Raw genomic sequence first — 15274 nt, forward strand, 5'->3', positions numbered from 1 at the left:
TAATGCATTCACAGTGAAATACAGATCACAGTCATATTCATATAAAGACTCTTGCATACTCAAAATAAAATAAAAATTGCACCATTTACTTTTAGACCAAAAATGAAGGTGGATTAAAAATCTCTTATGTTGAATTATTCTAAGGGAGGACTTTTGATGTTTTTTTCTGTGTAAGGAATGGGCTTTATTTAAAAATTTATGATGCTGTAGGATTTGATAAATGGATACTGCAATCTTTCTGGTACAGAGAAAGTATAAAGAATTCAAAGAAGTTGTTCATAGAGGATGAAATAAAAGTTAGGTGAAAGATTAATAAAGGCAAAGTGTTGGTTAGCTTACTCACCCATAGCTGCTTCTTAGAGGTCCATCATAAAACTAGGTCTTTCCTTTAAAAAGTTGACATATTATAAAAATTGAAAAGATGCTATTTCAAGTTGAAAAGGAATAAGAAAATTAAGCATTAGTCAAGAGGAAGGCACTTTCCTGCGACTACTGTGTGACTGACCAGATCGTGCTTTATGTGGAATGAAGCCTGGCATATCATCAACCCATACAATCATCAGCAAGTTGCAAGGATGGGTACCATCACAGTTTTGTCTCAAGACTTGTGTTGCAGTTGTTGAGGAAATTCACCGTTTGCATCTTATGTTAACTCATATAACAGATATATGGTAAGAATTTCAAACATTTTATTAGTATTCTTTAGTACCATTACACTGCAAGAATGAATGATTTTATCTTAGATACAGATGTTTGTATACCTCCGTAGATCATTTTTTCATCGTAGAATCCTACAGTTAAAATTCTTAACCATGGGAATTATTTACCCCGGACGCTTCACATGCCCTGGTTCAATCCATTGACGGCACGTCGACCCCAGTATACCACATCATTCCAATTCACTCTATTCCTTGCACGCCTTTCATCCTCCAGTATGTTCAGGCCCTGATCGCTCAAAATCTTTTTCACTCCATCCTTCCATCTCCAATTTGGTCTCCCACTTCTCCTTGCTCCCTTCACCTGTGACACATATACCCTCTTTGTCAATCTTTCCTCACTCATTCTCTCTATGTGACCAAACCATTTCAAGACACCCTCTTCTGCTCTCTCAAACACACTCTTTTTATTACCCCATCTCTTACCCTTTCATTACTTACCCGGTCAAACCCACATATTGTCCTCAAACATCTCATTTCCAGCACATCCACCCTCCTCCGCACAACTCTATCTATAGCCCATGCCTCACAACTATATAACATTGTTGGAACCACTATTCCTTCAAACGTACCCATATTTGCTCTCCGAGATAATGTTCTCACTTTCCACACATTCTTCAACGTTCCCAGAAACTTTGCCCCCTCCCCCACCCTGTGACTCAATTCCGCTTCCATGCTTCTATCCGCTGCCAAATCCACTCCCAGATATCTAAAACACTTCACTTCCTACAGTTTTTCTCCATTCAAATTTACCTCTCAATTTACTTGTCCCTCAACCCTACTGAACCTAATAACCTTGCTCTTACTCACATATACTCTCAGCTTTCTTCTTTCATACTTTACCAAACTCAGTCACCAACTTCTGCAGTTTCTCACCCGAATCAGCCATCAGTGCTGTATCATCAGTGAACAACAACGGACTCACTTCCCAAGCCCTCTCATCCACAACAGGCTGCATACTTGCCCCTCTCTCCAAAACTCTTGCATTCACCTCCCTAACAACCTCATCCATATACAAATTAAACAACCATGAAGACTATACATGCATTCTGCCAATCCTCAGGCACTTCACCATGAACCATACATACATTAAATATCCTTACCAAACAGTCAACAACACAGTCACCCCCTTTTTTAATAAACTCCACTGCAATACCATCGAAACCCGTCGCCTTGCCAGCGTTCATCTTCCGCAAAGCTTTCACTACCTCTTCTTTGTTTACCAAACCATTCTCCCTGACCCTCTCACTTTGCACATCACCTCAACCAAAACACCCTATATCTTCTACTCTATCATCAAACACATTTGTTCTCTTGTCTTATGCGCTTTATTACCTCCTTCCAAAATATCTTTTTATTCTCCCTAAAATCTAATGATACTCTCTCAGGCCAACTCTCATTTTTGTCCTCTTTTTCACCTCTTGCACCTTTCTCTTGACCTCCTGCCTCTTTCTTTTATACATCTCCCAGTCATTCGCACTACTTCCCTGCAAAAATCGTCCAAATGCCTCTCTCTTCTCTTTCGCTAACAATCTTCTTTCTTCATCTAACCACTCACTACTCTAATCTGCCCACCTCCCACCTTTCTCATGCAACAGGCATCTTTTGTGCTAGCCATCACTGCTTCCCTAAATACATCCCATTCCTCCCCCACTCCCCTTACATCATTTGCTCTTACCTTTTTCCATTCTGCAATCAATCTCTCCTGGTACTCCCTCACACAAGTCTCCTTCTCAAGCTCACTTACTCTCACCACTCTTCACCCCAACATTGTCTTTTCTTTTCTGAAAACCTCTACAAATATTCACCTTCGCCTTCACAAGATAATGATCAGACATCCTAGCAGTTACCTCTTTCAGTACATTAACATCCAAAAGTCTCTCTTTCATATGCCTATCAGTTAACACGTAGTCCAATAATGCTCTCTGGCCATCTCTCCTATTTACATACATTTTATTTTATTTATTTTGTTTTGTCGCTGTCTCCTGCGTTAGCGAAGCAGCGCAAGGAAACAGACGAAAGAATGGCCCAACCCACCCACATACACATGTATATACATACACATCCACACACGCAAATATACGTACCTATACATCTCAACGTATACATATATATATACACACAGACATACATATATACACATGTACATAATTCATACTGTCTGCCTTTATTCATTCCCATCGCCATCTTGCCACACATGAAATAACAACCCCTTCCCCCCTCATGTGTGCAAGGTAGCGCTAGGAAAAGACAACAAAGGCCCCATTCGTTCACACTCAGTCTCTAGCTGTCATGTAATAATGCACCGAAACCACAGCTCCCTTTCCACATCCAGGCCCCACAAAACTTTCCATGGTTTACCCCAGACGCTTACATGCCCTGGCTCAATCCACTGACAACACGTCGACCCCGGTATACACATCGTTCCAATTCACTCTATTCCTTGCACGCCTTTCACCTTCCTGCATGTTCAGGCCCCGATCACTCCAAATCTTTTTCACTCCATCTTTCCACCTCCAATTTGGTCTCCCACTTCTCCTTGTTCCCTCCACCTCCGACACATATATTCTCTTTGTCAATCTTTCATCACTTATTCTCTCCATGTGACTGAACCATTTCAAAACACCCTCTTCTGCTCTCTCTACCACACTCTTTTTATTACCACACATCTCTCTCACTCTTTCATTACTTTCTCGATCAAACCACCTCACACCACATATTGTACTCAAACACTTCATTTCCAGCACATCCACCCCCCTGCGCACAACTCTATCCATAGCCCACGCCTCGCAACCATACAACATTGTTGGAACCACTATTCCTTCACACATATCCATTTTTGCTTTCTGAGATAATGTTCTCGACTTCCACACGTTCTACAAGGCTCCCAGAATTTTCACCCCCTCCCCCACCCTATGATTCACTTCCGCTTCCATGGTTCCATCTGCTGCCAAATCCACTCCCAGATATCCAAAACACTTCACTTCCTCCAGTTTTTCTCCATTCAAACTTACCTCCCAATTGACTTGACCCTCAACCCTACTGTACCTAATAACCTTGCTCTTATTCACATTTACTCTTAACTTTATTCTTTCACACACTTTACCAAACTCAGTCACCAGCTTCTGCAGTTTCTCACATGACTCAGCCACCAGCGCTGTATCATCAGCAAACAACAACTGACTCACTTCCCAAGCTCTCTCATCCACAACAGACCGCATACTTGCCCCTCTTTCCAAAATTCTTGCATTCACCTCCCTAACAACCCCATCCATAAACAAATTAAACAACCATGGAGACATCACACACCCCTGCCGCAAACCTTCATTCACTGAGAGCCAATCACTTTCCTCTCTTCCTACACGTACACATGCCTTACATCCTCGATAAAAACTTTTCACTGCTTCTAACAACTTGCCTTCCACACCATATATTCTTAATACCTTCCACAGAGCATTCTCTCAACTCTATCATATGCCTTCTCCAGATCCATAAATGCTACATACAAATCCATTTGCTTTTCTAAGTATTTCTCACATACATTCTTCAAAGCAAACACCTGATCCACACATCCTCTACCACTTCTGAAACCACCCTGCTCTTCCCCAATCTGATGCTCTGTACATGCTTTCACCCTCTCAATCAATATCCTCCCATATAATTTCCCAGAAATACTCAACAAACTTATACCTCTGTAATTTGAGCGCTCACCTTTGTCCCCTTTGCCTTTGTACAATGGCACTATGCAAGCATTCCACCAATCCTCAGGCACCTCACCATGAATCATACATACATTAAATAACCTTACCAACCAGTTAACAATACAGTCACCCCCTTTTTTAATAAATTCCACTGCAATACCATCCAAACCCGCTGCCTTCCCAGTTTTCATCTTTCGCAAAGCTTTTACTACTTCTTCTCTGTTTACCAAATCATTTTCCCAAACCCTCTCACTTTGCACACCACCTCTACCAAAGCACCCTATATCTGCCACTCTATCATCAAACACATTCAATAAACCTTCAAAATACTCACTCCATCTCCTTCTCACATCACCAGTACTTGTTATCACCTCCCCATTAGCCCCCTTCACTGAAGTTCCCATTTGTTCCCTTGTCTTACGCACTTTATTTACCTCCTTCCATAACATCTTTTTTTCTCCCTAAAATTTAATGATACTCTCTCACCCCAACTCTCATTTGCCCTCTTTTTCACCTCTTGCACCTTTCTCTTTACCTCCTGCCTCTTTCTTTTATACATCTCCCACTCATTTGCATTATTTCCCTGCAAAAATCATACAAATGCTTCTCTCTTCTCTTTCACTAATTATCTTACTTCTTCATCCCACCACTCACTACCTTTTCTAATCTGCCCACCTCCCATGCTTCTCATGCCACAAGCATCTTTTGCGCAAGCCATCACTGCTTCCCTAAATACATCCCATTCCTCCCCACTCCCCTTACATCCTTTGTTCTCACCTTTTTCCATTCTGTACTCAGTCTCTCCTGGTACTTCCTCACACAAGTCTCCTTCCCAAGCTCACTTACTCCCACCACTCTCTTCACCCCAACATTCTCGCTTCTTTTCTGAAAACCTCTACAAATCTTCGCCTTCGCCTCCACAAGATATGATCAGACATCCCTCCAGTTGCACCTCTCAGCACATTAACATCCAAAGTCTCTCTTTCACATGGCTATCAATTAACACGTAATCCAATAACGCTCTCTGGCCATCTCTCCTACTTACATATGGATACTTATGTATATCTCTCTTTTTAAACCAGGTATTCCCAATCACCAGTCCTTTTTCAGCACATAAATCTACAAGCTCTTCACCATTTACATTTACAACACTGAACACCCCATGTATACCAATTATGCCCTCAACTGCCACATCACTCACCATTGCATTCAAATCACTCATCACTATAACCCGGTCTCGTGCATCAAAACCACTAACACACTCATTCAGCTGCTCCCAAACACTTGCCTCTCATGATCTTCTCATGCCCAGGTGCATATGCACCAATAATCACCCCTTCTCTCTCCTTCAACTTTCAGTTTTACCCATATCAATCTAGGTTTACTTTCTTACACTCAATCACATACTCCCACCACTCCTGTTTCAGGAGTAGTGGTACTCCTTCCCTTGCTTTTGTCCTCTCACTAACCCCTGACTTTACTCCCAAGACATTCCCAAACCACTCTATCCAGGTTCCTTTCCTCAAACATACTACCTATCTCTCCTTTTTTCTCATCTTGGTTACATCCACACATATTTAGACACCCCAATCTGAGCCTTCGAGGAGGATGAGCACTCCCCGCGTGACTCCTTCTTCTGTTTCCCCTTTTAGAAAGTTAAAATACAAGGAGGGGAGAGTTTCTTGCTCTCCTGCTCCCGTCACCTTTAGTCGCCTTCTAGGACAAACTGGAAATGCGTGGGAAGTATTCTTTCTCCCCTACCCCCAGGGATAATAGTATTAATATATTAAGATGGTATTAATATATTATTATGGTATTAATATATCAATATACATCAACAATATAGTAATAATACCATATATATGGTAAACCCATAGTTAAGCAGTACCTTATATGTAAAGGACAAGAAATTTCAAATGTTTGCTTCCATGAATTAGATCTTTATAGTTCTTGTGGAGGCTAAGGTGAAGATTTGTATGGGTTTTCAGAAAAGAAGAGTGAATGTTGGGGTGAAGAGGGTGGTGAGAGTAAGTGAGCTTGGGAAGGAGACCTGTGTGAGGAAGTACCAGGAGAGACTGAGTACAGAATGGAAAAAGGTGAGAACAATGGAAGTAAGGGGAGTGGGGGAGGAATGGGATGTATTTAGGGAATCAGTGATGGATTGCGCAAAAGATGCTTGTGGCATGAGAAGAGTGGGAGGTGGGTTGATTAGAAAGGGTAGTGAGTGGTGGGATGAAGAAGTAAGAGTATTAGTGAAAGAGAAGAGAGAGGCATTTGGACAATTTTTGCAGGGAAAAAATGCAATTGAGTGGGAGATGTACAAAAGAAAGAGACAGGAGGTCAAGAGAAAGGTGCAAGAGGTGAAAAAAAGGGCAAATGAGGGTTGGGGTGAGAGAGTATCATTAAATTTTAGGGAGAATAAAAAGATGTTCTGGAAGGAGGTAAATAAAGTGCGTAAGACAAGGGAGCAAATGGGAACTTCAGTGAAGGGCGCAAATGGGGAGGTGATAACAAGTAGTGGTGATGTGAGAAGGAGATGGAGTGAGTATTTTGAAGGTTTGTTGAATGTGTTTGATGATAGAGTGGCAGATATAGGGTGTTTTGGTTGAGGTGGTGTGCAAAGTGAGAGGGTTAGGGAAAATGATTTGGTAAACAGAGAAGAGGTAGTGAAAGCTTTGCGGAAGATGAAAGCCGGCAAGGCAGCAGGTTTGGATGGTATTGCAGTGGAATTTATTAAAAAAGGGGGTGACTGTATTATTGACTGGTTGGTAAGGTTATTTAATGTATGTATGACTCATGGTGAGGTGCCTGAGGATTGGCGGAATGCGTGCATAGTGCCATTGTACAAAGGCAAAGGGGATAAGAGTGAGTGCTCAAATTACAGAGGTATAAGTTTGTTGAGTATTCCTGGTAAATTATATGGGAGGGTATTGATTGAGAGGGTGAAGGCATGTACAGAGCATCAGATTGGGGAAGAGCAGTGTGGTTTCAGAAGTGGTAGAGGATGTGTGGATCAGGTGTTTGCTTTGAAGAATGTATGTGAGAAATACTTAGAAAAGCAAATGGATTTGTATGTAGCATTTATGGACCTGGAGAAGGCATATGATAGAGTTGATAGAGATGCTCTGTGGAAGGTATTAAGAATATATGGTGTGGGAGGAAAGTTGTTAGAAGCAGTGAAAAGTTTTTATCGAGGATGTAAGGCATGTGTACGTGTAGGAAGAGAGGAAAGTGATTGGTTCTCAGTGAATGTAGGTTTGCGGCAGGGGTGTGTGATGTCTCCATGGTTGTTTAATTTGTTTATGGATGGGGTTGTTAGGGAGGTAAATGCAAGAGTTTTGGAAAGAGGGGCAAGTATGAAGTCTGCTGGGGATGAGAGAGCTTGGGAAGTGAGTCAGTTGTTGTTCGCTGATGATACAGCGCTGGTGGCTGATTCATGTGAGAAACTGCAGAAGCTGGTGACTGAGTTTGGTAAAGTGTGTGGAAGAAGAAAGTTAAGAGTAAATGTGAATAAGAGCAAGGTTATTAGGTACAGTAGGGTTGAGGGTCAAGTCAATTGGGAGGTGAGTTTGAATGGAGAAAAACTGGAGGAAGTGAAGTGTTTTAGATATCTGGGAGTGGATCTGGCAGCGGATGGAACCATGGAAGCGGAAGTGGATCATAGGGTGGGGGAGGGGGCGAAAATTCTGGGGGCCTTGAAGAATGTGTGGAAGTCGAGAACATTATCTCGGAAAGCAAAAATGGGTATGTTTGAAGGAATAGTGGTTCCAACAATGTTGTATGGTTGCGAGGCGTGGGCTATGGATAGAGTTGTGCGCAGGAGGATGGATGTGCTGGAAATGAGATGTTTGAGGACAATGTGTGGTGTGAGGTGGTTTGATCGAGTGAGTAACGTAAGGGTAAGAGAGATGTGTGGAAATAAAAAGAGCGTGGTTGAGAGAGCAGAAGAGGGTGTTTTGAAATGGTTTGGGCACATGGAGAGAATGAGTGAGGAAAGATTGACCAAGAGGATATATGTGTCGGAGGTGGAGGGAACGAGGAGAAGAGGGAGACCAAATTGGAGGTGGAAAGATGGAGTGAAAAAGATTTTGTGTGATTGGGGCCTGAACATGCAGGAGGGTGAAAGGAGGGCAAGGAATAGAGTGAATTGGAGCGATGTGGTATACCGGGGTTGACGTGCTGTTAGTGGATTGAATCAAGGCATGTGAAGCGTCTGGGGTAAACCATGGAAAGCTGTGTAGGTATGTATATTTGCGTGTGTGGACGTATGTATATACATGTGTATGGGGGGGGGTTGGGCCATTTCTTTCGTCTGTTTCCTTGCGCTACCTCGCAAACGCGGGAGACAGCAACAAAGTATAAAAAAAAAAAAAAAGTTCATGTGTTAACAACAGAAAATCAGTCAAACAAGCATTTTACTTCAAAGTGACCTTTCTTCCTATAAATCATAAATTTGTTGAGAAAAGTTTCTAATGATGGGGTTGGTCAATAACTCAAATAACAATAACTTTTCATGGTAAATGATATCCAACATGAATTGTAAATATATCATATCCAAAGGAGTCAAAACACTGTTGTAAAACCAGTTTTTGTAATTATTCACACCTGCAAACATCATAGAGCAATAAACAATTGCAGTAGATAGATAAATATATGGATGGTGTTATTGGACTCATCCTGAAGGGGTTACACAATGAGTGAAAGGTCACCCTTGGTGAAGTTGTATCACTGTTATTGAATGAAAGGGAGTACAGTCTCATCACAGAACTTCTCACTCCCTGGGCGTTCATCATCTTGCTGCTACTGATTTTATTGTACTGCTGTATGTGGAGGGAGTTTTATGATTCTGGGGCTAATCACTTGAACATTCTCTACTATCATACAACTTCTTAATTTTATGTATGCTGTGTTGTCTGCATTATCCATGTCCTCAGTCATTCTATTTCATTCACCTATCACTCTTATACAAGTATTTCTTCTACATTTTTTTCAACAAATCTCTTGCTTGAATTCATGTTATTTTCTCTGGTTGCTCTGTCCCTACAGATCTTGAAAAACTGATCACTGTCCATATAGATCTGTTTCAAAAACTTAAAGAATGTGATAAGGTCAACCTTTACTCTAATCTCTACAAAGAGATATGAATGTAACCTTGAAGCAGCAGAACCCCTATAAAGGAGGTTCTGGGTCCTGGGGTAAGTATAATAATGATAATATACTGGTAAAGGTTTATTGGCACTAATGATGTACAAAAAGATATATGGAACTAAACAGATATGCACAAATATCAATTAAAACGATACAAAGATTAAATTTACACAAAATTAAAGACAACGTTTACATTAGAAATACAAATGAGAAACAAGTGGTAAGAAGTTACATTTACACAGTCAAAAAACCATGTCTACATTAACAACTTGATCATAAAGCAAAATATGAATCATTTTAATGTGAACTATAATGCAACAGACCAGCACCATCAATTATAATCACTGCTAATCATGTTGACAATGGAGGGAACATAATTATGCCATTAAATGCATAATGGCACAAATGGGATTGTAGGTACAGCTTATACTACAGTATACGATACCAGAGCTGCAGGGAGGGAGGTACATGGTTACAAGACTGCTCAGAATGGTACAAGAGGCACTGCACCAATGCGTGCTGAATTTGACCTGCCATCAATTATTCAAATTCTTTTTAATTCCATAATTCATGAGATGAGGGAATCCTTTTAGCTATTATGCTGTAACTATTGTAACGCAAAGCCAGGGACAAAACCACTTTTGACCCACCTCTGATGTGAGTTAGGCAAAGAGTTGTTGTGCTACATATCTTTCAAATATTCCCAGATGTGATGGATGAATGACTTGTAAAAGGTCAGTAACTGTTGCCTAGAGATTTCAAATCAGTCTGCTACTTGCCAAACCTATCTAAAGAAGGCACAAAGCAAAGGCAAAATCTTACCTTTTGGTGGTTGTGTGTGATAACCAAAATGTATTCTAAACTGTTGGAACTTTGGGAAAGTTAGTAATGGCAACTGAGGCAGTTGACTGTGAAGTTAAGGTATGTAAATATTAAGGTTGATTCTTCAGAGCCCTGTGGGTTTCTGGAGATATAGGAGACCATGTTTTCTAAGGCCTATTCGCTCTACCCATGATAACCTTCAAAGTGTCTATATGCATGCTGTTGTTTAACATCCAACTCAAAGCACTGGCTAACATGACATTTACCAACATAGGACTGAGTCCATGTTTCTTTACTACTGGATACAGCTATGTACACAGTGGAGAGAGTACGAGCTTTTTCATTGCAAGGCAAATGGCTTGTCATTTATTAGACATATACACACAGTAGAAATCTATCTTATCATATCTGAAGTAACAATTATTCATCATCTAACCATGTGTCTTCAAAAAACTGAAGAAAGTCTATTCCAGGTTAAGATTATGGAGATTTATTAGATTTAGGAATTCTACTGTGTTCATGTACTCAAGAGCAATATAACATTCAAGAGGATGTAGAAAATAAATCGGGGACATGTGGAGCATTAGGTAGAAACATTAGATAGAAGTAGTATGTAGGACCCTCTTTAAACAGTGTACTGAAGTTGCCCTCTGCCAGTGGCCTGTTAAGGGTGAGATGCTAAAGGCTAAGGCGCTAAAGGCTAAGAAGCGGCACTGGAGTTCTCTAGGTTTGGAGACTCTATTGCCGGTCACTCCCTTGAGGGAGTTCCAATTGGAACAGGCATCAGAGATACAGATATAGATACAATGGTCTTTGCAATGAAAAAATACATTCATCTACAAAGAAATGCTTATCAACAAACCACAGGCCTTAAAATGTAACAAAGACCATTATATCCAATGGAAATATAATACATTCTGTAGTCCTTCAATTCCTATATTCACTATTTCTACATCAGATTAACAAGAGACCCACACCAGAATAGTCTATTATGAGTTTGCATTACCCAGCATTAAAGTCTGGCTAATCAGGAAATACATTTCTTGGCAAATTCTCTCATAGGAGTATGAATACTATCATAGTCTGGTCCCATAACTGTTTTGACTCTACTCAAAAACTCTAAGGTGGGCTGTGAAAGTTTGTAGCCTCCAGCTAAGGGTTGCTCAAACTCACAAGCAGCTAACAAGTCAGCAATGGTTATGTGATCTCCAGTAATAAATGGTCTAGATCCAAGAAAGTAACTGGAAAATTGCTTCTCTATGCGTCCTAACTCTTTCTTGTGCTCATTCACCAGAGTCATATCAGGTTCACACTTCTTGAGGGAGGGAAATAGAACCTGTAAAGGGCAGCAGTTAGGTGAAGGCACTTGCATAAAATGACTGACAGATGACATAAAATTCTGCCAAGTTTATTAGTCTACTCAAAAAAATATACATTTTTAGATTCACATATGCTGTATCATGTAACAACCAGTAAGTCATCCTTTACAAATAATCTTCAAGCCAAATCCATAAAGGTTTTTTAAGGTTTTTATGAAAATTAATGAATGAATTTCCTCAGAGGTATATAACTATGAAACACTCTTAACAAGCCTTTGGCATTTCCATCAAAATATGGCCTATATGAATATAACCTCACACACCCCTGCCACAAACCTACATTCACTGAGAACCAATCACTTTCCTCTCTTCCTACACGTACACATGCCTTACATCCTCGATAAAAACTTTTCACTGCTTCTAACAACTTGCCTCCCACACCATATATTCTTAATACCTTCCACAGAGCATCTCTATCAACTCTATCATATGCCTTCTCCAGATCCATAAATGCTACATACAAATCCATTTGCTTTTCTAAGTATTTCTCACATACATTCTTCAAAGCAAACACCTGATCCACACATCCTCTACCACTTCTGAAACCACACTGCTCTTCCCCAATCTGATGCTCTGTACATGCCTTCACCCTCTCAATCAATACCCTCCCATACAATTTGCCAGGAATACTCAACAAACTTATACCTCTGTAATTTGAGCACTCACTCTTATCCCCTTTGCCTTTGTACAATGGCACTATGCACGCATTCCGCCAATCCTCAGGCACCTCACCATGAGTCATACATACATTAAATAACCTTACCAACCAGTCAACAATACAGTCACCCCCTTTTTTAATAAATTCCACTGCAATACCATCCAAACCTGCTGCCTTGCCGTCTTTCATCTTCCGCAAAGCTTTTACTACCTCTTCTCTGTTTACCAAATCATTTTCACCCTCTCACTTTGCACACCACCTCGACCAAAACACCCTATATCTGCCACTCTATCATCAAACACATTCAACAAACCTTCAAAATACTCACTCCATCATGGTTGTTTAATTTGTTTATGGATGGGGTTGTTAGGGAGGTGAATGCAAGAGTTTTGGAAAGAGGGGCAAGGATGAAGTCTGTTGGGGATGAGAGAGCTTGGGAAATGAGTCAGTTGTTGTTCGCTGATGATACAGCGCTGGTGGCTGATTCATGTGAGAAACTGCAGAAGCTGGTGACTGAGTTTGGTAAAGTGTGTGAAAGAAGAAAGTTAAGAGTAAATGTGAATAAGAGCAAGGTTATTAGGTACAGTAGGGTTGAGGGTCAAGTCAATTGGGAGGTGAGTTTGAATGGAGAAAAACTGGAGGAAGTGAAGTGTTTTAGAGATCTGGGAGTGGATCTGGCAGCAGATGGAAACATGGAAGCGGAAGTGGATCATAGGGTGGGGGAGGGGGCGAAAATTCTGGGAGCCTTGAAGAATGTGTGGAAGTCGAGAACATTATCTCGGAAAGCAAAAATGGGTATGTTTGAAGGAATAGTGGTTCCAACAATGTTGTATGGTTGCGAGGCATGGACTATGGATAGAGTTGTGCGCAGGAGGATGGATGTGCTGGAAATGAGATGTTTGAGGACAATGTGTGGTGTGAGGTGGTTTGATCGAGTAAGTAACGTAAGGGTTAGAGAGATGTGTGGAAATAAAAAAAGCGTGGTTGAGAGAGCAGAAGAGGGTGTTTTGAAATGGTTTGGGCACATGGAGAGAATGAGTGAGGAAAGATTGAGCAAGAGGATATATGTGTCGGAGGTGGAGGGAACGAGGAGAAGAGGGAGACCAAATTGGAGGGGGAAAGATGGAGTGAAAAAGATTTTGTGTGATCGGGGCCTGAACATGCAGGAGGGTGAAAGGAGGGCAAGGAATAGAGTGAATTGGAGCGATGTGGTATACCGGGGTTGACGTGCTGTCAGTGGATTGAATCAAGGCATGTGAAGCGTCTGGGGTAAACCATGGAAAGCTGTGTAGGTATGTATATTTGCGTGTGTGGACGTATGTATATACATGTGTATGGGGGTGGGTTGGGCCATTTCTTTCGTCTGTTTCCTTGCGCTACCTCGCAAACGCGGGAGACAGCGACAAAGAAAAAAAAAAAAAAATGAATATAACCATCTTAAAATTAGGTTTTCTCTTTTTCTGTAAATATATATATAAAAAAATTCTCACCTTATTTCTAAAGTAGCCTACACCATGTGCTCGAGTGTTGAGATGCTGCCAGTCTAAGTATTCGTCCACTTTACACCGTACATCAAAATCATGTGGATACCACTGTCCAGAGGAGTCATACTTGCTTGCAATGTATCGCAAAGCTGTACAGCTGATAATAAATACAGGAACCATAATTACACACCTAATGAACACCATTCTTGCTTTGCTATTCAACTAGAAGTGTGTTAGAAGAGTAGGAAGCATAAGCCACATAAAAACTGCACATGAATAATTTTCACACAAGCACACACACATATACAGTAGTTCCAACAACGTTATATGGTTGCAAGGCATGGGTTGTACAGAGAAGGGTGGATGTGTTGGAAATGAAATGTTTGAGGACAATATGTGGTGTGAGGTAGTATGATCACGTAAGTAATGAAAGGGTAGGTTATAAAAAGAGTGTGGTTGAGAGCAGAAGAGGGTGTGCTGGAATGGTTTGGACAAATAGAGAGAATGAGTAAGGAAAGATTGACAAAGAGGATATAAGTGCCTGAGGTGGAGGGAAGAAGGAGAAGCAAGAGACCAAATTGGAGGTGGAAGGGTGAAGTGAAAAAGAGTATACCTGGATCGACGTGCTGTCAATGGACTGAACCAGGTCATGTGAAGTGTCTGAGATAAACCATGGAAAGGTCTGTGGGGGCCTGGATGTGGACAGGGAACTAATAGCCCTGCTCTTATTCACATTTACTCTCAAATTTCTCCTTTCACACACTTTTCCAAATTTAGTCACCAACTGCAGTTTCTCACTAAAATCAGCCATCAATGCTGTATCACTGGCAAACAACAACTGACTCACTTCCCAGGCCCTCTCATCCCCAACAGACTGCATACTTGCCCATCTCCAAAACTCATGCATTTACCTCCCTAATCACCCCATCCATAAACAAATTAAACAACCATAGGGACATCACACACCCCTGCTGCAGCCCGACCTTCACTGGGAACCAGTCATCACCTCTCTTCTGCTTCTAGCAGCTTACCTCCCACACCATATGCTCTTAAGACTTTCCACAAAGCATCTCTATCAACTCTATTATATACCTTCTCCAGAACCATAAATGCTACATACAAATCCATTTGTTTTTCTAAGTACTTCTCACACACATTCTTTAAAGCAAACAAGTGATCAACACATCCTCTACCTCTTCAGAAACCACACTGCTCCTCCCCAATCTGATGCTCTGTACATGCCTTCACCCACCCACTCAATCAATACCCTCTCATACAACATATCTGGGAGTGGATTTAGTTGCGGATGGAACCATGGAAGCGGAGGTGAGTCACAGGGTGAGGGTGGGGTCAAAGGTTCTGGGAG

General features: G+C 41.1%; 1 protein-coding gene across 1 annotated transcript; it reads right to left on the bottom strand.

The window, feature by feature from the left end:
- Nucleotides 1–9628: 9628 nt before the first annotated feature.
- Nucleotides 9629–14088, bottom strand: LOC139750622 (glutathione S-transferase theta-1-like). Its single transcript, XM_071665297.1, has 2 exons — nt 13915–14088; nt 9629–11723 (listed from the first exon to the last, which is right to left on the bottom strand). Exons 1-2 carry the CDS (start codon nt 14086–14088, stop codon nt 11415–11417), a joined length of 483 nt encoding a protein of 160 aa, XP_071521398.1. The 3' UTR covers nt 9629–11414.
- Nucleotides 14089–15274: the final 1186 nt, after the last annotated feature.

The sequence above is a fragment of the Panulirus ornatus genome, chromosome 10 (assembly GCF_036320965.1).
Source record: "Panulirus ornatus isolate Po-2019 chromosome 10, ASM3632096v1, whole genome shotgun sequence".
NCBI lineage: Eukaryota > Metazoa > Arthropoda > Malacostraca > Decapoda > Palinuridae > Panulirus > Panulirus ornatus.

Bases quoted from the DNA above. Each gene is read 5' to 3' on its own strand.
- LOC139750622 (XM_071665297.1), bottom strand. From the start codon at position 14,088: ATGGTTCCTGTATTTATTATCAGCTGTACAGCTTTGCGATACATTGCA. The intron at 11,724-13,914 runs GTGAGAATTTTT...TGCCCTTTACAG, and splicing joins TAGGCTACTTTAGAAATAAG to GTTCTATTTCCCTCCCTCAA.